The 26,402-nt window shown below is 41.8% G+C and overlaps 1 protein-coding gene across 4 annotated transcripts in view; it reads left to right on the forward strand.

Moving 5' to 3' along the window:
• Positions 1 to 26,402, forward strand: part of LOC119659993 (organic cation transporter protein-like) — a 276,402-nt gene that overhangs the window by 194,516 nt on the left and 55,484 nt on the right. For all 4 annotated transcript variants that reach the window (XM_038068368.1, XM_038068365.1, XM_038068367.1 and 1 more), the window contains 2 exons: positions 13,428 to 13,582; positions 25,715 to 25,883. In XM_038068368.1, the coding sequence (XP_037924296.1) occupies positions 13,428 to 13,582; positions 25,715 to 25,883 (324 nt within the window). The remainder of the gene's footprint in view (positions 1 to 13,427; positions 13,583 to 25,714; positions 25,884 to 26,402) is intronic.

Raw genomic sequence — 26,402 nt, forward strand, 5'->3', positions numbered from 1 at the left:
ATCCATGGTCGAGATTCCTGTAGGGTTTACTTCCGACATTTTCCGCTCTTTTTATATTTCCTTGTAATCACCACCTAGAACGCCTTATACTTCTCACTTCGGGGCTATTATTTCTATTTATCTTCAGTCTGAGGAATAAAGAACTTGGTATTTCTTCGCATGCTTCGAATAGTTTGCCAACGCTCCTCCTTTAAGCATAAATCATGACGTCCTCGATGTTTCCTTAATTGTTAACGAATTGAACATTTCAAGTTTTTCATTGTATATGGGCTTTTCTAGATTATCCGTTGCCACCAACCTACCTTTCAGTAATGAATGGTCTGTCAAACATAATTTACTTTCTTTTTGTTTGGGTTGTCCCAAATTATTCTTATTTCAATTCCAAACAATGAATTCTTTCAATTTTTCTCATTGATTCTCAGAATAATTTTACTTTCCAAATAGAATTAGCAATTCAGGGTTCATTCATTTATTTTTCTAAAAAGACATTATCCTTGAATTTTCAGACAAAAGAAAAATATGGTAATATGGCTTTAATTAATACAACATTTTTCAGAGTAGAATGAAGCCCGACAAATTTTATCCTTGCCACAGCCAGCCTTTTTCCACTTGAGATGATTCCCCATGCCATAATTCAAGCAATTAATCAAAATTGTCCCCTTTTCCCTGGAAAAGTTGCCGACGTAAATTAAACTGAATGACAATCCATTGAAATCATTCGGAAAAGATGAAAGATGTAATTATCTTTAAACTGATCAGTTGAGATCTTTCTAGTGGTTTGGCCCCATTATCTGAACCACTATCCTTCGATTAAATGGAAGCTGAGACCTAAAAACATTGAAATATGTTGTTGTTAGCCACAATGAAAGAGACCAAGTTTCCTTTATACCTCATTAAAGCCTTACCTTTAGTGAAGGGATGCTCTTTGAACCAGAAAGTCTAGTTCGCTCTGCTTTTCTCGAATATTTCGTTCTTTCGAGTTTCGGTTATGTAATTTCTTTGGCACAGTTCATAGTGCATCAACTTTATTCTGATCCCACACCTCAAATACATCATGGTTGGAGTTGCAATATATTTCCCTCAGTTTGAGGAGATGAAGTGGACAGTTACTTCCCAAAAAAGAATATTTGAATAATTTTAATAAACAGTTTCCACCGAGCACGAAAATTTTCCCTTTTTGCTGAGTTACATTTGATAAATTAGGACGAACCTATGTCTAACTTTTCTTTTCGGCTAAGTCAGGATGTGGAACCTTGCAAAGGCATCAGCAGAAACCGCTAATGTGCACAACCTGTGGACGAAAATCCGCACGTACGTACTAAAACGCACAAGTGCATCCTCCAACCGCTCACCCCGTGGAACTCTCGTTAGATATTACTTCACGAGGCTGGATAGCAATTATGCTACAATTCCTATATGGCTGCCGCTCACCTCTCCCTTCTTCTCTTTCTTCAGCCTTTGTCCCGTTCACAAGCGGAGTGGACTCGTCGTGATCTATTTCGCCATTTGGCTCTATCGAATGCCTGATCTGGGTGTAACCTCGAAGCTTTTAAATCCCCATCCAGCGTATAAAGCAACCGTTGTTTCGGCCGGCCTTTTGGTCGTTTACCATCGACTTCGATGTTCAGACCAATCTTGACAAGTGAATTCTCGTTAGCACAAATTGCGTGACCATACCATAGAAGACGCCTCTCTCGCAATTTTTCCATCATCGGTGCAACCCCATCGATCGATCGCGAATAGCCTCATTTCAAACGTGATCAAAATTTGTCACGCCACCAGTCCAGTGCAACATCTTCGTCTCCATTACCGCAAGACGCCGTTCATTATTTTTTATAGTCAGCCAACACTCAGAACTATAAAGAGCGGCAGACGGACAATATTGTGGTAAATTTTAGATTTGAGACGTGCGCTGATACGTCGATCACAAAGAACACCATTGTGGAATGCCACTTCATCCAGGTCGCATTAACGCGTGAACCAATTTCAAAACGTAGTTCTGCATTGGCTGATAACATTGGCCCGAGATATTTAATTTGCTCAGTTCTGGGCAGGTTATTTAAGCTGACAGCACTGAGCGATTTAAATATTTCTACTCAATGCTGTCAGCCAATGCAGAACTGCGTTATGCTTCTCACATAGGGAACCACAAAACCTTTTATACTTGAAGCGTCAAGTTTCCGGTTTCCCGACTTGTTTCTAACTTGATCGGGTTCGGGTTCAAGTATTCCCATCCTTGAACGCATTGCGTAATCCTACTTGGGATGGTGCCTCATAAATGATTAAACGGCCCTTAATAGACTTTTACTGTATTTCCTCGAATCGATATTATTAATCCTTTTCGCCCAAAGATTTAGTAGGGAAATCCCCCTTATCAGCGTACATTGAAATACTTCAAATTTGAAAATGCGAGCCAATCCTATTCTGCACGATATCATTCTCCTTATTATAATATATCTGAAAACGTCCTGGCCAAAAATTCCGGAGGCATGAGGCTAGACGACAGACTTCACTTCAAAGTTCCCTTGATAATTTAGAAGGCATTTATTCGCTCCTCGTTTTTAAAACGACTCGCAAGGGGGTAAAAGTACTTTCGCTATCATCCAAAATCCACCCTGTTGGAATGTCAACATTCAACCACCCGAAAAAAACCCAAAATGCTCAACAGCTTTCAGTTTATCAAAAGGACATCATTAATTACCCTGGGAATTTTCAATCTAGTCAGGGATCTGGTATTCCGACGAGATATCTCCAGAATTTTATTTAATGTCTCCTTCGACAAAATTGTCTAGATAAATTCTAGGAGTTTTTCCAATAAATTGTCCGTTCATTGACTTCTGTGAGAAACTGCTAACTTTTGTAAGAACCATAAAAGGATAACAAACGCATTTATGTCGTGATTTGCACAACTACTTCAGAATGTGGACCCAATGATTATTTCCATGTTGATCCTTGCAGATGAAAATCCTTGTTTCAACCAAAGTTCAACGTTCTGTTTGGCCATACGTTTTCGGCTGAAGGGAATTTAGGCCGAATATTAAATTAGGAATTTTGAGTGATGCCATTTTTACGGAGCAGTTTGAAAACCATGGAATGTGGAATTTGTTGTGTTTTGGTTGAACAAGTAGATAGCATTAATGGGAGCGTAAGAAGAAGGGAAACTAAATGGAAAATTAGTAATTCCCTTTTTATGGCTGCATAAATTGGAAACGTTTCTTTTTCATAGAAGGTCTTGAATTATAGATTGATGACGAGTAAGGGATTTTATTTATTTTTCAGAATCTGGACTGGTTCATTTCCCTGTCTACTAAGCTTTTCATTGCCTACTAGTGGAAAAAAGATTCCATACCTTCTGGGACGCTTAGCATCAGACATTCCGCACCTCTCAAACTATTACTTCACCATCTAAAACAAGTAAACTCATTACTGGAAACGAAAAAGGTTTTTGAGTCTTGTCATCCCGGTCAACAAAATCGGCAACGTGTCTTAACCAAAGCCGCAGGAAGTTGTGTAGCTTGAGCAATGATCAAAGCCTGTAAATCTAGCTATTAAAACATATGGTTGGGATACGATGACTTGTCGAACCTTGGTTTTACTGGTCCTTATCTTTATTGCTGGGACAGGAGGCGTCCCAAATCAGGCGCAATTTATTCAAGGTCTTTGAAGCGATGAATGAGTAATGAGTGGTAAAATGTCATCAACGGGGTCCAAGTCTTTGAGCTGAGAAGTCCTCCGCGTCCCCCGGGTAAGACAGCAGGCGTCACCGATAGCGAGAAGGAGCAGTACTCCTCAGCAATTTCAGCCCAATGTCGCCATATGCCATTCATATATGCAAATGCATACATGCAAAAGGGGAGTGCAAGTTTTTTTTCAACAAATGTAGTCATGTAGGGTATCAAATGGTTAGTACTTTACCAGTTTTAGTTTGAACATCTGTTGGAAAAGTGGGGAGTGCGGGGGGTCGAAAGTGATCATATCTTTCACGTACCCATTCTCAGAAACTATTCAACCGAAAAATCTGAAAAGATTCGAGCCTGTGTATTAAAGGGCATCCGCGTACCACCTCAACCGCTCACCCCACAGGTCCACCAATTCGATATCCCTAAATGCTGTCTGGCGTCCTCACCTACGCCATCACTCCACAACGTGACGGTCATGGTATCGCTCATAGATTTCGTCGTTATGTTGGCTACGGAATCGTCCATCCTCATATAGGGGGCCAAAAATTCTTCGGAGGATTCTTCTCTCGAACACGGCCAAGAGTTCGCAATTCTTCTTACTAAGATCCCAAGTCTCCGAGGAATACATGAGGACTGGCAAGATCATAGTCTTGTATAGTAAGAGCTTTGACCCTATGGTGAGACGTTTCAAGCGGAACAGTTTCTGTACGTTGAAATAGGCTCTCTTGGCTGACAACAACCGTTCGTGGATTTCATCATCGTAACTGTTATCGGTTGTGATTTTTTACCCTAGATAGGAGAAATTATCAACGGTCTTAAAGTTGTAGTCTCCTATCTTTATTTTTCCCGTTTGACCACTGCGGTTTGATGTTGTTGGTTGGCTGGTTTTTGGTGCTGACGTTGCCACCATATACTTTGTCTTGCCTTCATTGATGTGGAGCCCAAGATCTCGGTCCGCCTGCTCGATCTGGATGAAGGCAGTTTGTACATCTGGGCTCGATCTTCCCATGATGTCAATATCATCATCATATGCCAGTACTTGGGTGGACTTAATAAGGATCGTACCTCTTGCATTTACCTCAGCATCACGGATTACTTTCTCGAGGGTCAGGTTAAAGAGGATGCATGATAGGGCATCCCCTTGCCTTAGACCGTTGTTGATGTTAAATGGTTTTAAAAGTGATCCTGCTGCTTTTATCTGGCCTCGCACATTGGTCAGGGTCAACCCAGTCAGTCTTATCAATTTCGTCGGGATACCGAATTCTCTCATGGCCGTGTACAGTTTTACCCTGGCTATCCTATCATAGGCGGTCTTTAAGCCGATGAAAAGATGATGCAACTGATGTCCATATTCCAGCAGTTTTTCCATCGCTCACTGCACAAATTTGATCCGTTGCTGATTTGCCTGGAGTAAAGCCTCTTTGGTATGGGCCAATAATGTTTTGAGCGCATAGGGCTATCCGGCCTTGCAAGTTAGCGGAGAATATCTTATAGATGACGCTCAGCAACGTGATACCTCTATAATTGCTGCACTGTGTGATATCTCCCTTTTTATGTATGAAACAGATAATGCCTCTTTGCCAGTCGTCAGGCATTGATTCGCTGCCCCATACCTTCAGTAACAGTTGATGACCCACTTGGTGTAATTGGTCGTCTCCATATTTCAATAATTCGGCTATAATTCCATCAGCTCCTGGTGATTTATGATTTTTAAGCCGATGAATTGCACGGGTTGTTTCTTCTATACTTGGTGGTGGCAGTATTTGTCCGTCGTCTTCAGTTGGCGGAACCTCTAACTCGCCGATGTGCTGCTTGCTCAGTAGTTTATCAAAGTACTCCACCCATCGCTCCAATGTGCCCATTCTGTCAGATATCAGATTTCCCTCTTTGTCTCGGCAGGATGAACATCGAGGTGTGTAGGCTTCATCCCTCTGACTTGATGGCCTTCGGCGATTGCTCCCTGTACTACTGGCCGTATTTATGATAACGTTCTTCAGGTGATTGTGAAGATCATTTGTTGATGTTTCATCTCCAGGATCTCTGTTGACTGCGATTATTGCGGCATCCATTTCCCTCTAATAGGTATTGCGGAGGGCTGTGTTGTGGATGGCTTCTGTGTTAACTCTCACTTGATTGTCAGAGGGAATTCTGGGTGGAGTTATTATTCGAGCTCGGAGCACCATGCCAACGAGATAGTGATCCGAGTCTATATTGGCCCCCTTATATGTTCTGACATTCATCAAGGCTAAGAGGGGGCGGCGTTTGATCAACACGTGGTCAATTTGGTTAAAAGTGGTCTCGTCTGGAGAGGCCCACATTTGTTTATGGATCACTTTCAGCGCAAACCAGGTACTTCCAACAACCATTTCGTCTGACACTGTTAATTGAATAATCCAAAGTCCGTTATCATTTGTATTTTGACATAAGCTATAGGAGCTTATCGCCTGTATGCAGGCTCCATAACTAATTCCTTGAAATCCCCAAGTATGATTTTGATTCATATCTTTCTCCTCTGTAGGGGCGGGAACGTTAATGAGGTTTATATTTCTAAATTTGCCTTGCAAACGCAGAGTGCACAGCGGTTCACTTATGTTTTCGAAGCCGATAACAGCAGGTTTCATTTTTTTGGCTGACTAAGAGAACTACTACAAGCACATGGTTTACTGGATGGCCACTATAATATATGGTGTAGCAGCTCTTCTCCAGGAAACCGGTAGCTGTCCAACGCATCTCCTGTAACGCTGTTACATCAGGCCTATATTAGGACAGGGTATCGGCTAGCTGCTCAGCAGCTTCATCTCTGTACAGGGAGCACACGTTCCATGAGAAAATGCGCAAATCGTTATTCCTTTGTCGTTGCCGGGTTCATCATTGTTTTATCCGTCTAGTCCGAGACTCCTGCTGTGAGTTCGTACCAAGTTGAATCCCATGTAGGGTTGTCAGCCCTACCCAACCCCCAACCTGGAGACCAGTTGGAACAATTTGTCCCGTTTTTAGGTGCAGGGAACTCGCCTTCATCCTTCCCCATCTGCAGCTTTATGATGCTGTATGATGATGATGATTATGTCCTGCCATATATCCGGTCTGTTGCATGGGATCCTCCAGGAAACGCAGGCTGGGAATTCTGTTACCTCCACATCACGAGCGTATGTGAAAAATATTGGATGTTCTGCATTTTATTTTTGGCCTGGGCAAGTTGGGCATGCTTCGGAATCGTCGAGGCTACACCTGCGTAGGTAGGTTATGTGGTTATGGTCTTTCGTTTAGTTATTCCATCGGGTCTGCCACAGAACCATTAATGTTCCCCTTTCGTCCGTCTTGATAACTTTCACGTCATTTCGGTTGTCGTCCTCCGGGCGTGGATTCGTGGCAAGGTGTCCACCGGAAACAAACCAACTGAAAGTCACCCCGGATCGCCATGAACCGCTCGAAAGCCACTAATCAACACTCTTGGCCCGTCCGAAAATAAACAGACCAGGCCGCCTTAAGTTGATAAGTTCTAACACCTTTTCCTAACAGGTTGCCAACAAAATCGAGAAGTATCTCACTGCTTTTGCTGATATAGTTATTATCCCATGTATATTTACGTACGTGTTAGTACGAAAAAAATGTCCCAGTATTATTAGAGATAGGACAATAAAGTTTACAATTGTAATCGTCTCTCCCCACCTCCTCCGTGTTATTCAATTTTCAGAATAAATTGAGCGCATTTATGGTAACCCAAAGACCAGAGTTCGATTGGTTTAAAAGCCAGACGGTGGAACATTCAGAAGGCAAATAGAGATAGAAAATTTGAAACGTAAAAAAGAAGCCCATTTTCCATTTTTATGCGCCATATTAAATTATGTAAACTTTTAACTATATAAGATGGAAGTTTTATTAGGCGTTTCTGCGAAATAAGCAATGAGTATACTCATGTTTCATATGGATGCTTATCAGAGAGAGCAAATTCCAGCAAAAACTTGTCTGAAACTCTTCACTTATTCATACACGACAGATACTTCCAATAAGTTCATAAAAGTCTGAACACATTTCTTAGAAAAATACTGAAAAATTCAATAGACTCTGTCCCCATCTAATGGCACAAAAGGATCCCATGTATGGAGGCCCAAACACCGGAAAAACATATTGTCCCTCTTATGTAACTTAAAATGGTGACTGAATAAATTGACATTACTCTCAGCCTCCTCACAAGTAGATACATACAATAACTCGTATCTCATCCTTCAATTTGAATCCTTTTCCTTCAAAATATTTTTGGTAATAACCTCTCCACCTTATTCTGACATTTCAAAGAACTACTTGACAAAATTGTGTTTTGGGTGTGCATGACAGCCTTTCCGTTGCCAATTTATCGTGAAGATCTCTTATCTATTTATATATTTAATTTTCGGATGAGGGATTTCTTGGATGCGAATACCTTCATTTCTGCGGCAATAAAATGAGCCGATCCATGCTTAAGGGTAGCGTAATCATATTATCAAAAGGATATACCTGAAATTTATTGCTCAGCAGGAGTTAACTATGTCAATGACCGATGTATATCGAAAGGTTTAAGGATATCGGCAATAGATTTGTAGATAGGAGAATACGAGTCTGAGGTGCGGAAAGCTACTTTGAAATTATTAATCCCTTGGGAGTAAAGACATGGAGATAAATTCGTAACTGCAACTTAGTTGAGTACAAACTATAGAACCATTCCCACAGATATAATTCCGATAACCCAAACCACCAATAATAAAGGAAGAAAGAAAGGGACTCATAACACAAACGTCCTCGTCATTCTCTGATATATAGGTGTGAAATGTGATTTGGTTTCTAAAAGGAGACGGTTACGGCTTCATTACCCATAGTGGGATAGAAGGACCTGTAAGGCTCGAAGGTTAGATTAAGAAATGATTGGAACTAAAGATCAAGGTACTATCCCCTAGTGTGTCCATGCAGACGGTGGAAGTTTCACATCAACGGACTTTATGTAGTGTGTATTGTTAATCATTTTTCCACATTTTCAACCGGATTGGGATAGAGTCATACTCCGTTTTTCCACGGACCTAATCCTTTCCCATAACTGCCGAAACCTGGGCGCCTCAGGTATAAAGGTTTTGTGCCCATCTTATGGGAAGGACCTTCTATGCACATTTTTCTTTTCGCAAATCTGTCAATTCAAAATATCCTTCATAAATTTCCAAATTTTCAGATGTATGTCCATATTAAAGACATAGCAGCTGAGCTAAAAAGTTCGTCGACTAACACACAGATGACGCTAGTGGTATTAAATCCATATGACTTTTAGTTAACCCTAGCCTTCAAAAGACACTTGCTAAGCTTGACAGCTGTCGGACTATTCGCTTTTGGGATAGGGTATTTTAAGTCAAACAACCCGACTCCTAAAACTTTTGTGGAACAGCTGCATTCCAGAGAGGCGGAAGTACCACTTTTGTATGATATTGAATCCCAGAGGAACAGTTATTCGGTCTTAGAGAATTAAGGTCGTTGAAACTACTCTGCTCTAAACTTAACTCACTGCATCTACATTACGAAATCAAATCAGTTAATATTCAGAATGTAGTTCATCCTGTTTAGGCCAGTTGGAGAAGCGTGAAAGTCCTGTTCAAGGATCAAGGATCCTGTCAGTGGGGGGGTGGGGGTGTGTCAAAGTCTTTATACCTTTTAGATGTGTCTACAGATATGGGATTATCAGGAACATCCACCTCTGTTATGACATGGAAACCATTATCAATGCTGAATTTTTGGTCAAAATTGTTAATGCCGAGAGATTATCCCGTCGAAATCATGAGTCCGAAGGTGATAGACTGCCCTCGACCACAATAAGGGTTACCTATCTGGGAAACGATTTACCAGACCATATTTTTTTTTGCCTGCACGAGAGTGGAAAACAAACTTATTACAAAGCCGCAACAGGAGCCTCGGACTGGACGAATAACACAATGACGAACCCGGCAAACACAAAGGAATAACAATTTGCGCATTTTCTCATAGAGAGAGATGAAGTTGCTGAACAGCTAGCCGCTACCCTGTCCCAATATAAGGCTGATGTATAATAACAACGTCACAGGAGATGCGTTGGACAGGCACCAGTTTCCTAGAGAAGAGTCGCTACACCATATATTATAGTGGCCATCCAGTAAACCATGTTCTCGGAGTAGGTTTCTTAGTCAGTCAAAAAATGAAACCTGCACTTTTAGAAATATAAGCCTCATTAACGTTCACGCCCCTACAGAGGAGACTGCAGAGTCGGAGAAGGATACCTTCTACTAAGCAGTTAAGCGGACCCTCGAAGCCTATCCCAAGTATGATATCAAAATCATACTTAGGGATTTTAACAGCCAAATAAGGAAGGAACCCGTATTCAGACGATACGGTGGCTCCCATAGCTTACATCAAAATACAAATGATAACGGATTGCGGAAAAGTACAGGGAGCAACCGCACCAGGCGCGAAAGCTTTACCTACAAGTCAGCAGGTCTTACACCCCTCGATGATCATCCTGCCGAGACAAAGAGGGAAATCTGATTTCCGACACAATGGACACATTAGAGCGATGGGTTGAGTACTTTGATGAACTACTGAACAACCAGAACATCGGCGAGCTGGAGGTCCCGCCAATTGAAGACAACGGACAAATACTGCCACCGCCAAGTATAGAAGAAACAGTCCGTGAAATTCATCGGCTTAAACATCATAAGTCGGCAGGAGCCGATGGAATTAAAGCCGAATTGGTTAAATATGGAGGCGACCAATTGCACCAAATGAGCCACCAACTGGTACTGAAGGTATGGGGCATTATCTGTCTAATACATAAAAAGGAGACATAACACAGTGCAGCAATTATAGAGGTATTACGTTGCCGAGTATCTCTCTCTATCTATAAGATATTCTCCACTATCTTGCTAGGCCGGATAGCCCCATACGCCCAGAACATCATTGGCCCCTACCAAAGAGGCTTCACTCCAGGCAAATCAGCAACAGATCAGATTTTCTCTCTGCGGCAAGCGATGGAAAAACTGTTGGAATATGGACATTAGTTGCACTATGTTTTCATCGGCTTTAAAACCGCCTATGATAGAATAGCCAGGGTAAAACTGCACATGGCCATGAGAGAATTCGGTATCCCGACGAAATTGATAAGACTGACTAGGCTGGCCCTGACCAATGTGCGAGGCCAGATAAAAGCAGCAGGACCACTCTCAACACCATTCGGCATCAACAACGGTCTATGACAAGGGGATGCCATATCATGGGTCCTCTTTAACCTGGCCCTGGAAAAAGTGATCCGTGATGCTGAGGTAAATGCAAGAGGTACGATCCTCTTTAAGTCCATCCAACTACTGGTCTATGCTGACGATATCGGTATCATGAGAAGAACGACCCGAGACGTACAAACTGACTCCTACCTTCATTCAGATCGATCAGGCGGCGCGAGATCTTGGGCTGCACATCACTGAAAGCAAGACAAAATATATGGTGACAACGTCAGCACCGAAAACCAACCAACCAACAACATCAAACTGCACTGGTCAAAAGGAAAGAATAAAGATAGGAGAATACAACTTTGAGACCGTTGATAATTTATCCTATCTAGGGTCGAAAATCACAACCGCTAACAGCTACGATGATGAAATCCGGGCACGGTTGTGTGCCAACAGAGCCTATTTCAGCTTACAAAGGATGTTCCACTCGAAATGTCTCACCGTAGGGTCAAAGCTCTTACTGTATAAGACAATGATCTTATCAGTCCTCATGTATTCCTCGGAGATTTGGGTTCTTAGCAAAAAAAATTGCGAACTATTGGCCACATTCGAGAGAAGAATCCTCCAAAGAATTTTTGGGCCCCTACATGAGGATGGACGATTCCGTAGCCTACATAACGACGAAATCTAAAAGCGACATCATGACCCTCAGGCTTTGTCAGGGTTATGAAGATTATCCTGAAAAGTATAGAGAAAACTAGAAAGTCCCGGAGGAATGTGTGGCTGGATCTAGGAGGTCTTCTACAGCGATAGCTCATACACAGAAGAGGCTTCCAGGGAAGGGGTCTACCTCTCGAGTAAAAACGAGAAAGGTCCCTTTCGTTTGGGACAATATGCTACGGTCTTTCAGGCTAAAGTGTATGCGATTCTAATGGTGGCAACTTGGATGATTGACGAGTGGGTAAAAGGCAATCGCACCGCAATCTGCAGTGACTGTCAGGCTGCACTGAGGTCATTGTGTAGTCCTTTGATCACTTTGAAAATCGTTCATGAACATAGAAACCTATTGAACTCTATTTCTAGTGATCACTGTGGTGTAGAGGGAAATGGGTTCAATTTTCCCCATGACGCAACTGGAACCAGCAATTGAAGTGCCACTAGCATTGACTAAAGTTGTCTGCAAAAACTGGGAACAAGCTTCCTATAATAAAAGGTTGTACAAGATAATATATGTCCATCCTCCAATAAGGAAGCCGAATCTATGAAGTATTTTCTAAAGGAATTCTCACCGAATGGACGCATCAAACATCGGTTCTTTGGTGGCATCACATCCACTAACGGAAATCCTGCGATACATAACCCTATCTGGGATATTTCGTCAGATGGGGGAGTCAACTCAAATGGGCCGCTATGGTTTGAGTGCTCAGAGGCTATGTTTCTCCCCCACCACAAACATACACACATGGCACAGAGTCATACTTTCCTGCACTTTCCATGAAAGATAGATTAGAATCTTATTGATGTTCAAAAAAAAATGTTGAGTGGAAGCAAGAGAGCAGTATCTTAGAAGCTCAGATATGATTCAAATCACAACATATAATCCACTCTCTTCAGAGCAAAAACTAACCTTTCTTCACAAAAATCCCATCAGGACCAACAAAAACCTACAATTCTTTCCAACCCAAAAGACTTCATTACACTCTCATCTGATACTTTTTCGAGCTGCTCGGATAATAAAAATCATATTAATGAAATGATTAATTTAGATAGGCCCCTGAGCTCCCCAACAGATACATTTATGGTTAATGTATGCCGCCAACAAAAGCTGCTTAGACCGCAATTTCTCTCTACATATCATGAGAGCCTGCCCCATTGCTAGCATTTTCCAGTTCTCATGGGAACATCATTAATCATCATTTAAGGGTAGATGAAAACTAAGGTCACGTAAGCGGGGAGACGTCCTCCGCTCAAATGACCAATGCAGGAATAAGAGTAATTGAAAATATAATGAAGTCATTGTATAAGATTAGAATTAATTATTTTGTTCTTGCTTACAAATTATTATCATCAGAGGAGGGGATGAGAATGCCTCCCTCCCAAGTCATTTGCAAAAAGCAAACATTACAGCCCCATATGTATCTGAATGAATGTCAGATAAGATATCAAAAATAATTATGTTATGTATCTTGATTTATGTATGAATCCCGGAAGGATGTTGGATGTCGGAGTACATAGTATTTTTTGCAGAAATTCAGAGCCAAGATATGATAATTATGCCAGGTAGCACAATAAAGGTGCACAGCGTAGGCGAGCCTGAAGACAAGGGGATGAAGTTTCCCCCTTGATTACCCGAACTTAGGTTGGAACCGTGGAACATGTTTTACAAATATGTTCCCAAGAAAAGGAAATTAGTAAAGTTTGCAACAAGTTCCTGTTGGCAACTTAATGACGTAAATTCAAAATTTATTAAGATTATCCCCCACTCCTGTTTCTAAGCAAGATTCTAATGTATTTTTCTTTTCTCTCTCTCTTGCAGCTTTAGTCCTAAAAGTGTGATGTTATTTGGTATGATAACGCAAATATTTTGCGGTAATATGACTGGTCATGTTGTATCATATGAATTGCATGTCTTCTTTAGATGCCTATCAGCGGTTTGCTGTGCTCAAATGTATACTGCCGGTGCTATGATATGTAAGTATAATTAGCCAATTTTAGAAAATATGGAAAAGAGAAATTAGGAAAAGTATCTGCTGTTCTATGCTAAATCGCCAATTTGAACAGCTTCATTGCATGTGATAGACCCAAATAGTGCGGGACTACTGCAGACAGTTTTTTGAGTCCGTTGCGATCTTTTCGCGATTTCTTTACCAAATGGTAAAATTTCGCTACCTTTTAAGGTTGTTAGATGATTCTTCATGGCAATCTAAAACACCTCCTCCTCCTTGTCCTCCGCTCCTAACCATTATAGATTATCCACTCTAGGATTTTACCCATAATCGATCAACAGTATCAAGTTTTAAAGCTTCCATGGGACAGGAAATATCCTCTCGGACAATCACTCTTGGAGCAACTATGGGAGCATATCCGGTATGGATTTCACCGCAAGCTTACGGGTCATATTCGGTATGCAATCCAGACCTAGAACTTTGCTGTCTCCTATTCTACTACTGATCTTCCGCAGCTCGTCTCTGGCTACTAGCAGAATTACCCCTACGTTCAGCGGTCGTTGGAAGGCGTCAGTGCCCTCGCTTGCTGGTAGAATAACCACTCGATGATTTATAACAAAAAGATAGGGCACGTAATCTACGAAGATGAAAGTCCTCTGAATCTTCGCGCCACGATTCAATAGGTGCTCTCCCAAAGGTTTAAGTCCGCCTCCGAGCAGAGCTATTTGAAACATTCTCTCTTTCTCCGCTGGAAAGCCACCTTTAGGGATTTGCGGGTTTCCTTATAAGCGTGCTTTTTACCCCTCCTCGATCCTGCCTACCGCGCTCTGAACCGCTAGTCTCTCTTGGTGCCAGGCTGATCGAAGGATGGCCAGTTTACTACTCCACCAGTAGTTGATTCTTCTACCAAGAAATAAACACCTCATAAGCATAGACGCGTTACATGCTGAGACGATGCATTGTGTAATATGGGCAGCACTTTCAGTAAATGGGCATACTTTATTAGGATGGTCTATTCACAGCTCTGTGAAGGTCTGCTCATCCAAAACTTTTGCATACCAACCAAAATCTTTAATCAGTTTCCACCATGCTGGTGCTCTGCACGGTGACTCCACCTGCGGTTCAAAGAAGATTGCTGTGGAGGTAAACCTCGCTGAAGCAGCAGGACATACCACACGCCGGAGTAGAGCTGACAAAAGTCAGTGAGTAAAACTTCCTTTTCAGAAAGGTGCTTTCATTACTTCTATTGGTCAGAGCTATATCCAACATAAAAGCTTTTAATATACTACACCTGCACTTGATTCTCTAGTACCCCAAGCGTTGAAGTCACCGGCAATGACCTTTGAACTACGTTTGTTTGGCTTATCGACTGCACGTCCACCACCATCCAAACATGAAACATTCGAAGTGCCTCTGTAATAAAATCTGTCCTCTCAGACGGCGATTCAAACTTTCCGACCGACAATAATTTTTGTGATGCCTGCACTGGTGCTCGTAATGTGGCCGTCTGAGTACTGCCATAGATTTTTCACAACTTACAGTAGACTTTTCGGAAAATTCTTACAATTTTAATCGTTTCTTCAAGGTAGTGAAACTTTCTCCTTTGGATATCACATTGTCGAGATCCTTACATTCTATATAGATCTCATGTTTTTGGGCCCGTACTGTGCTATTCGCCCCATTCTTAACTTGGGTACGAAAGCCTTCCGTTTTGCCCAAGCTGGATTTTTCACCACAAATATGAGGTCACCCTTCTGGGTAGTTCGAATCTTGTTGACATTTTCTCCTTGATCTTTTAGGTCGGGATCAGCTTGATCTTTTCCTATATCTCCACATTGGACAGATCGCCCTTATTATTATTATTCTGTTAAGGGAAAGTCGCACCACCTCCTTAAAGAACTATTGTGCCCCTTTTCCTACGCTATCTATTAATCATAGTATCTTAAGCAAGCCTATAACCGTCAGGAACTTTAGTATATTCCCTACTTCCAGATCTTTCAACTTTCCATCTGGTATTAAGTGTTCTCCAATATGCCTTGGCCTACTTTGCACAAGTGCCGAACACTGTCCCAGGACGTGTATAGAGGTTTCATCGCACTCCGTACAAAACTTGCAGGCAGTGTCCGTGGATACCTCTAGCTTCCCTAAGTGATAGTTTAGCCGACAGTGAACAGTGAGAATTCCAACTATGATGCGAAGATTCTTTTTGGTGAGGTTTAAGCAATCCTTTGTGCGCATGGGCTCGTATCCCCCAATAAACACCCTGGATCGCTCCAGCCCAGTATAGTTCCCTCAACCATTCCTCTTCATTTCTTAGGGTCATAGCCATGAAACCATTTCCGATTCCACAGAAGGGTTCTGGCATCCCTGTTTCCTTCCTGGCTAGTTCGTCGGCTGCCTCGTTGCCTTCCAACCCAACATGGCCTGAAACCCATAGTATCCAGAAGTTATTGGACGAACCGAGTGTATTCAATCTCTCAAAGCATTCCCATATCAACTTAGTCATTGGAATTTGTATAATTCCCTGGCTTGTGTACTGAGTTCGGTTCCTTCTCTGAGTGAAATTATGCGGTGTTTCCAACGATTAATTATTTGAAATAATAAAAACTTGTTGTTTCTTTTTCGTTGGTGTGAATATTTATTCTTCTGAACTTGTTAGCACTGATGAAGGGAACAAGTGGTTCCCGAAATATCGGTATTTGCAAGAATAAACATTCACACCAACGAAAAAGAAACAACAAGTTTTTATTATTTCAAATCGGTTCCTTCTGCCTAGATTGCCATTCCATAGGTAATCATTGGCCTTACTATTGCAGTATATATTCAAAGAAGTATCTTGGGGCTGCAACCCCATTTTTTTCCTGCTATGGACCTAGAAGTGTTTCCAACATGTGCTTTCCAGAGTAATTTTTGATCTAGCGTAATTTCCAAATATTTGACCTCTGTTTCTGGTTTCATCTTCATGTCATGTAACCTTATGGCTTTCAGGTGATCAAGCTTACGTCTACTAGTAAATGGTGCTATGCGGGTTTTAGCTGGATTTATCCGTAGTCCACCTTTATTCCAGTTTGGATTCTATCACATAGGGTATCCTCATATTTGCACCTGCAAACAATGTCGTCCGCGTAACGCTGGACCTGTATTCCAGTATTTGTTAGCACTTAAGCGACGATAGTACCGCACCCTATGGACAACGTTGAGTAGTGTTCATAACAATAGAATTCGTACTTGTCGGTACTTCTATTTGCTGCTTTCTAGTATTTTGCCCATCCAGAATTCCAGGGTGTTTCCCACTCTCTTGCGGCTCAGGGCATCTTGTCTTTCTGTGTGAGATCTGTTGTCGAATGCTCCTTCGATATCCAAAAACACACACAGTGCTATTTCTTTTGTTTCTATCGCATCCTGTAATACATCTGTCAGCTGATACAGAGCAGTTAGTTTCAATTGACCGTCCTGTCCAGTAAGCGTGTTGACAGTGATGTAGCAGATTACGCTTTAGAACCTTCTAATACAGTTGTCTATGACCGTTTTAAGTCCGAACGATGTTACGCAAATTGGTCTGAAAGATATAGTGTGAAAAGGATCATCTTTACTCGCTTTCGGAATAAAGACCACTTTTGCCCGTCTCATACCCTTTGTATATATCCCAGTGCTATGCTCCCTTACTACCCTCAGAAGAGACGCTAAAATGATTCCTTGGCCTCTCTGAATTAGTGCTGGGAAAATGCCTTCTACTTCGGATGGTTTCAGTAGTTTAAAAGTTCCCACTGCCCACCTTAGCCTAGTTTCTGAGCATACCTCTTTTGCTATTTTCCAGTTCTCGTTTCTTCCTCTTTTATTCGTTGTTGGGGTGTCAGGCGGAATGCTGCCTGCCACCGTAGAGTAGGACCTCGGCGAATGAATACTGAGAAGCAGGTGTACTCTGCTCTCCTCATTCTTGTTAAATGTCCCATCTTCCTTCTTCAAGCAAACAGATGATACTGCCCCGTCTTTGCATACAGCCTTGTAAAGCCTGGTTGCTTCTGTAATCTGCTCGATCCCTCCACAGAATTCCCTGAAGCTGTTCCGTTTTGCTTCCCTGATCGCGTTACTAAACGCGGTCGGTGCATTTTTGTACCACTGCCCCAGTTTGTTTTATCTAGTTGAAAAATTTCCGTGCCTCTGTTCTCATTCTGGCCAGGCTCCTGTTCAAGCATGGTACATCTCTTGATGACATTACTGTTTTAGCCGGACAGCTGGCCTCATAAGCGTCAATGACGACTGTGTTGAGGTTTTCCACCACTGTTTCCTCCTGGCGAATTCTCATCTTTGCTTTCTTCTTCGCCTTTTTTGTTGATTATAGCCTTTGACATCAATTGACACGAAATTTGATAAAAAAGTGGAAATAGGAATCTCCACACATGTGGTGAATTACGTTATTCCACGTTGAACGTAATGGTCGTCCCCAAACACAAAAAGGGGGGTTGAATTTCACGGATTATATCCATGTAGGGTATCAAATAAGAGGTATCGATTAGTTATTTTCGAAGCAAATGTTAGTTTTGTGATTGATTGCAAAGGAGAATAGTGTGGTGTCCAAAAAGAGTCAATTGCATGAAGGATTTCAAAAACAACCCAAAAATCTGAAAAAAACTATGATGCTTCATGCACACGATATCTAGGCCTCCAAATTCTCCGATAGGATATCTACTCAAATAAAATTAATAATAATAGTACATTGTTATATTTTAAAAATTTACCGCGAACCCTCCTTAAGTTCATCCTAGGTACACAGTAGTATCGGTATTAGTATGGAGCATTATACTGAAAAATTTGATTAAAATCATGCTATTATTATGCATCAAATTACTATTCCCTAAAAGATAAAGTGTCAGTACTGCATGGAATTAAATATCGGGTTTATTAATGTCTATACTCTACGAGCTGTGTATAAACAGAACTGTCGAAACACAAATATGGTCTCATTTTTGGATATTTTGTAGTGGGAACAGTAAAATGGAATTCCACTATATTTACTTTTAGTAATACGCAGCCACAGGAAGGGGGTGAGAGCCGTGGTTTCGCTAGTATTTACCTGCATTTCGAATCTTCTTACCTCTTTCTCCAAATCAAGGTTCATGACTCAGTGAAAAAGCAATCAGATATCATCAGCATAGTCGAGAGGTTTAAGATAAGATGACGCCTTCCATTGAAACTTTCTACTACCCCGTCAAGGCGGCATGAAGATCGTCACCGATAAAGGGAAATATCGGTGATAGAATGCAACCGTGGCGTACTCCTGTTTCGATACCAGATTGCTCGGAGATTTTGCTTGCATGCAGTATGTGATATTTCGGGCTATCATATCTCGCTATGATAATAGCTATTAGTATCTCTGAAATGCATCTTCAGCGTAGAGCACTCCAGATACAGTCCCTGTAAGAAATGTGGACAGCTTTCTCGAAATCGATAAAAAAAAAAACAGATGAAGCGAGGACATCAACTCTGCGCACTACTGCACAATGATACGAAGGGTGTTCACTGTCTTTCTGCTGCAAAGAGAGAATCTCTGCGATTACTCCGACGAGGATTTTTTTATTCGTCTGATAGTTGTTGGTTTCCGCATTTACACACGATCCAGATTTTTCTGATCTGTAGTTTCGGAGAATGGCCCCTTAATTTAAGTAACATCTTAATGACCCTCTCATTTACCCGTTCCCTAATCCGTTTCGAAACTCAGATTTGATTTGGAAGCTACTAGCTACTACTATAGTCAGTGAAAACAATTTTACACTCCTATTACATACATGGGGATCCCCTCCCCCCCCCCCCCTAACTTCCATACAGAACGATTTGACTCGCTGCGTGCATGGGCGTTCACAGTTCCCACCTAATTTAGTGTCAATCCGAATAGCCGTTCCTGAGAAAAGTGCGTGTGACAGACAGATTGACAGACACTAAACCGAGTTTAATAAGGTTTTGTTTGTTGATCATCATCATCAACGGCGCAACAACCGGTATCCGGTCTAGGCCTGCCTTAATAAGGAACTTCACACACCCCGGTTTTGCGCCGAAGTTCATCAACTCGATATCCCTAAAAGTTGTCTGGCGTCCTGACCTACGCTATCGCTCCATCTCAGGTAGGGTTTACCTCATCTTCTTTTTCTATCATAGATATTACCCTTATAGACTTTCCGGGCTGGATTATCTTAATCCATACGAATTAAGTGACCCGCCCACGGCAACCTGTTGAGCCGGATTTTATCCAGAACCTGACGGTCATGGTATTGCTCATAGATTTCGTCGTTTTGTAGACTACGGAATCATCCATACTCATATAGGGGGCCAACAATTCTTCGGAGGATTCTTCTCTCGAACACGACCAAGAGTTCGCAATTTTTCTTGCTAAGCACCCAAGTCTCCAAGGAATACATAAGGACCCGTAAGATTATTGTTTTGTACAGTGACAGCTTTGACCCTATTGAACGACTTTGACCCGAGTGGAACAGTTTTTGGAACTGAAATAGGCTCTGCTGGCTGCCAACAACCGTGCGCGGATTTCAGACAGGTTACGGGCGTTCGTTCTACTGCCTCGTAGATGGTATCATTCTCCGACTCTGAAGTCTCCTCTGTAGAGGCGTGAACGTGAATGAGACTTATATTTCTAAATTGCTCTCGTACGTGCAGAGTCTCTTATGTTTTCAAACCAATAACAGTAGGTATCATTTTTGGGCTAACTAAGAAACCTACTCCGAGCACATGGTTGGCCACTATAATACATAGTGTAGTAACTCTTCTCCAGGAAACCGGTCCCAGTCCAATGCATCTCTTGCAATGCTGTTACATCAGCCCTACATTGGGAAGGGTATCGGCTAGTTGTTTGGCAGAGATGGTACATCTCTGTGAAGGGAGCGCACGTTCCATGAGAAAATGCACAAGTCGTTATTGCCGTGTTCATCGTTGTATTGTCAGTCCAGTCCGAGGGTCCTGTTGTGGCTTCGTAATTTCGGTTTTCCGTATAAGGTTGTCAACCCTACCCAACCGCCAATTTGGACGACCAGTTGGTATAATTTGTTCCATTTTTAGGAACGGGGGACTCGCCTTCATCCTTCCCGTTCCGTTGTCGTTGCCACGTTCGTCGTTTTAAAGTCCATCCTGTCCGAAGCTCCTTCTGTGACTTAGTAACATCGGTTTTCCGTGTAGGGTGGTCAGCTCTACCCAACCCCTAAACTAAAGAAACAGTTGGTACAATTAGTCCCGTTTTTACGAGCGGGAGACTCGCCTTCGCCCTTCTTCGTGTGCAGGTTTTGGTTAAGAAAGTGCTCCCAGCGGTCACCACGTGGAGGTGGAGGTAGAGTTTGGTGGTAGAGCTGTTGGTGTTGGTTCAACAGACGTTTCTCTGGTTTTATGCTCCATCGTGGGTATCAATACACGTTTCGTCCTTGGACCTATACTACCCTTTGACCACGTCCGGACACTTATCACTTGGAAAGTTAAAATTCTTAGCTTCCATATTCATTTTGGACAGTCTTATTATAGTAGTAAACTATTAAACTACCGGCCCCCCACCACGACAAGGTCGTGGCTAAGGGGCAGCTTAGCTTAGTGCAACATTCCACAATAAAGGTGGTATATCTGTGGTGGAGCTATGAGTTTTCGTGTCCACATCCTGGTCAGCAAACGGTGAGGATAAACGTTTCCTGGTAATAAGACAAGGAGGTACTCTTTCCACTTGTCTTTGACACGCTGTCGAGGATACTGCCTCAAAAGCCACCCAGGGACCCTTTGTAACCGGAAAAGATTGAATATGAGAGTTCGATTGACGCCTATGGTGTATATTTGAAACCCAGTCCCAATTAAGACCCTCGCGCCATTAACAATGACCTTTTCCTAGCCGAGATAGAAAAACAAATACATGCACAGACTTGGCGCTGTAAATATAATACATAAGTTACTTTTCTAGTTCCAAGTTCTTTCCGTATAAGGGAAAAAGCAAATGCCTGAAAGCCCACGGCACAGTATCAAGTTATCACACCACGAAGGTAGAAAACCGACTGTTGGGCCATCTTTTGAATAAATTTAAATAAAATATATACTTTGCTGACAAAATGATTGAGCTGGGTATTTAATAATAATTGCTGGGGGCAGGTAATATTACCTTAATTTATACCTGCAAACTTCCCCAATTAAAATCCCAATCTTGCAAATACTAGCTGATTCCTCGCTAAATTCTCGTTGAATTCTATGGCTACCATCATTAAACACAATTCAAATCATTAAATCGAGAAACAGTATTCCATTTGATTTTTAAATGAAGGCGGACTTTATTCACGGAGACAGAAACGATTATTTCAACCTTCATGAATATTTAATTCAATTAAATATTTTAAGGAATAGACTTGAATAGCTTAATTTTTTTTGCATTTCTTTGAGGGAATAGAAAGATATTTTGCAGACAACCGATAAAGAGAGAATATCCTTAAGAGCCTTGTTATAGTCAATGGAAATAAAACATCCACAGAGCCTTGTTCCGTACCATAGAGCAGAATACTTTCATAATAATTATTGCAAACATGAGTAAGTCCATCAAAACAACTTTCTACTGTTGTCACTTCACTCATTGTTAGAGAACTTCAATAACTTCTAAAGGACACTAAGACCATTCAAGCCAGAGAACGACTATGGCAAGCAGTAATAGATGGATTATCTTTTCTGTCCTTCTTCGGATTCAGTGTTTGTATCTACAATTAGCAAATGAAAATTATTTCAAAACAACATTTTATAATTTCATCCATTCATTCTGTTTGCCCGTTCGTGCCTTAGTCACTTTCGAGGGGCTTCAATTGAGGATAGATTGCAAATAATATTTGCGAATGGCTTTCGTCTAAATCTCGATTATACTTTCTCTTAGATAATTCATTTCTGTGGCTGCTTTGATAATACGAAATTGTAGAAATCTAAAATGTGTAACAAGGTTGGGAGCAATTATTCTAGTAAATCCCAGATATTAGGCAGAAGAATTTAAGAGGAGTTCAATAGGAGTCTCTTTTGAAGACTGAAAAGATAGTCCCATCTTTTTAAGGTTTTGTTTGCAAAACAAAACCTTATTAAAATCGGTTCAATGTCTGTCTTTCTTTCTTCTTTCTTTCTTTCTTTCTTTCTTTCTTTCTTTCTTTCTTTCTTTTTTTTGAGGAGGTGGAAATCTTCTAAAGACACTGGCCTGGACTCGCAGCGTGTGAGATTCTTACCCACTAAAACCACCCCCGACTCCCCCCAAGCCCCGTTGAACCACCGGAGGTATTACATCACGGGGCGGAGTCAGCTCATTTTTGCTTGGTCCCCTTTCGTATCTACGCGGCGTACGTAACCGTGCTTTTCTAGTCTCCTCTGCCTTTCGCAGTTTGCTCTGGATAGATACGACCATGGAGTTGATTGCATCCCAATCTTTCTGACTTTCTAACATTCTTCGCACCAGATGGTACGAGCACCTCTCCTAGAGTCTCCTCTAGGTTCTTCCTTTCCTCCACAAACCTTGGGCAGTGGAAGAATATATGCTATGGGTCCTCTGGGACTCCATCGCAGTTTGGACAATCGGATGAGGTATCTAATTTAAACATGAACAGGTACTGGCGATATCCTCCATGCCCTGTGAAAAACTGAGTAAGATTATAATTAATCTCACCGTGCAGTCTCTCCAACCACTCTTTGATAGCAGGGATGTGTCTGTGTGTCTACCGACCCTTTCCCGAGCGTTCCTAACGCTCTTGCCATCTATTTAGAGATCTCTCCCTTTCGGCATTCTTCGTCTGCGATAAAGGAGAGTTAGACTTCGCATTATATATATTCGTCATCTCAGCTGCCAAGATGTCAATGGGCATCATTCTAGAGATGACGAATTCTACATCATCTGAGACAATCCTGAATGCCGAGCACACCCTTAGGGCTGTTCTTCTGTAGACTGAACTCAATTTATTAGCGTTAAATGAAACCTGCAATGCCTTCCCCCAAACTGGAGCTGCATAGAGCAGGATCGAATACACTACACGTGTTGCTTATAGCTAAACTTCCCGTCTATCATCACTCCCAAGTGTTTGATGCCAGGCTTAGAAGTAATGATATGATTCCAAATTTGAATACGGGCAAAATTTATTTTACGGCGCTTGGTGATGAGGACCGCTTCCGTTTTTTCCTCCGCAAGTGTCAGACAAGAACTCTCTAGCCAACTCTTAACAGCACTGATCGCTTCGCATGAGTATAACTCAGCATCTTAGAGACGCTTTGCGGCCACAACCAGCGCTATATCATCGGCGTAGCCCACCACCGTGGCTTCTTCCGGAAGGGGAAGATTAAGAACATCGTTGTACATGATGTTCCACAGCAATGAGCCCAGTACGGAGCCCTGTGGGACACCCGCGGAAACAACGTACTCCTGGGGTCCGTCATCAGCGTTATTCCGAAGCCTCCGCTCTAGTAAATAGCTGTTGACAATAGCTGCAAGATAAGCGGCAATACCAATCTTCGCCAGAGATTCCCATATTAGGTTCCAATTGGCCGAATTGAATGCATTTCTCACATCCAGGGTCACTACTATGCAGTATTTGCTATTACTGCCCTTTCCGTGGATTGCATCTTCGGCCAAGCCAGTAACCATTTTGATGGCATCAATGGTTGATCTGGCTTTACGGAACCCATACTGCCGATCTGAGAGACCTCCCTGGCTCTCAACAACCGGGAGTAATCCATTATAGATTACTCGCTCTAGCATTTTGCCCAAAGTCTCCAAAAGACAAATAGGTCTGTAGGAGGTTGATTCACCTGGAGGTTTGCCAGCCTTAGGCCGTAGTACCAACTTCTGTCGGACCCATGATGCAGGAAATATCCCCTCGGCGATATTGCCGTCTCGTTCATAGGTCGCTGAAAGCTGTCTATGCCCTCCTCTTCCTGTGGGAATAACCCCTGGATAATTTTTAGCAAAAGTGAAGGGCACGTGATCTGCGGAGATGATCGGCTTCTGAATCGCCCCATCACGATTCTATAGGCGCTCCCCTACGGGTTTACGTCCGCTTTCGAACAGAGTTCCTTAAAACTTCCCTCTTGCTCCGTTAGATGGCGAGCTTGAGGGTTTTGCGGGCTTGCTTATAGGCGCGCTTTTTTTACCCTTGGTCTATTCTGCCTACCACTCTCTGAGCCGCTCTTCTGGCTCGGTGACAGGCTGAACGATGGCTGGCCAGTTCAGTATTCCACCAGTAGTAGCCACTCCTCACAGATCTGTCTGTCTGTCTGTTTGTCACACGCACTTTTCTCAGAAACGGCTAAACCGATTGACACGAAGTTTGGTGAGAAGGTGGGAACTCTGGACGTCCAGACATGCACTGAGTGACATCCTTCTACGTTGAGATTTACGGGGGGGCCCATACATGTAAAAGGGGGGTGTACAAATTTTTTCACCGAATATAGTTATGTGGGGTATCAAATGAAAGGTTTCGATTAGTACTATTCGATGCCGGCCTTAATTTTGAGATTTGTTAAAAAGGCGGGGAGTGGGAGAGGTGGAAATGATGATTTCTTTAACGGACCCATTCTCAGAGACTACCCAACCAAAAAAATTGAAAAATTCATGAAGCCTTCCCTCTATATGGTGCCCAGGCCTCAAAATACTCTCCATATCGATATCCGGTCAAATTAAGTTAATAATAGTATATTACCATATTGTTGGGAAAATTGAGTAAAACACCCCTTAAGTTTATCCCAGAGTTATAAAAGTAGTATAAAATATAATATGAAGCTTATTATCCCCAAGTTTAATCTAAATCGTACTATTAGTAACAAAATTGCAGTAGCTCAAAGTTGTCTTTACCGTGTAAATTTACAACCCGTACTAAGGAGTACTAAATCTGACATGCTAAAGGCATATACATAACGGGCTACCATACGTACAAATGGGGTAGTTCTACACTCAAATATACTCACAGAAGAAGCAAACAAAACCTTTCATACCTGAAGCGCCCAGCTTCCGGTTTCCCGACTTGTTTACAACAAAGCTGAATTAACGCGAAACTACAGAAGATTAAAATTAAGTAAGAAAAACATAAATATTAATAATATTAATTAATTAATTGACATTAATAAAGCTAAGATTTGACACTTAAACCACTATTTCCCTTCCTTTACTTTCCAGTCATGGACATTACAGGCGGAATATATCGAACAGTAGTTTGTACATTATTCGAAGTATTTTGGTCAATTGGTGTGATATTACTACCTGGGGTAGCGAGTTTCTTCCAAAGTTGGACGCATCTGTATATGGCAATATCATTTCCAACATTACTTCTCATCTATCTTTGGAGGTGAGTACATGACCTATTTAAGATAATATTTGCATCTAGATAAATGCACGTAGGCCATAAAAACGTAAGTAAATATAAATTCGAAGTAAGAAGATGCCTTGTTATGTTTGAAAAATGTGCTTTTAATGTTATATATCAATATATGTTCCGATGATAAATGAATTCCAAAACGAAGTTAATAAATAAGATAAATGTTGACCGATAAAAATAAGCCATAAGCATTCCTTAATTTTCTGTTTTTAATAAAATTTTCAATAACGACTTTGATTGCTCCGAAAGTCGAAAATTTAATCTGCAAATTTACTTGGTCACCGGATTATGGAATACATCGTCAGTCATATCTCACATGTGAGGTTAAAAATTTGGTTTCTCTTTTGGGGTGAGGGAACAACTCACCACGCTAAACTTTCAAACCCGCAATTTGTATGTATAGATAGTTGCATTTACCAATACGTTGTCATGACTGGGGGAGCCAGGTAGCCCAAAATAAGGGTTGCTTATCATGAGGAGAAAGCTATC

This window comes from Hermetia illucens, chromosome 6 (assembly GCF_905115235.1).
Source record: "Hermetia illucens chromosome 6, iHerIll2.2.curated.20191125, whole genome shotgun sequence".
In the NCBI taxonomy this organism is placed as follows: domain Eukaryota; kingdom Metazoa; phylum Arthropoda; class Insecta; order Diptera; family Stratiomyidae; genus Hermetia; species Hermetia illucens.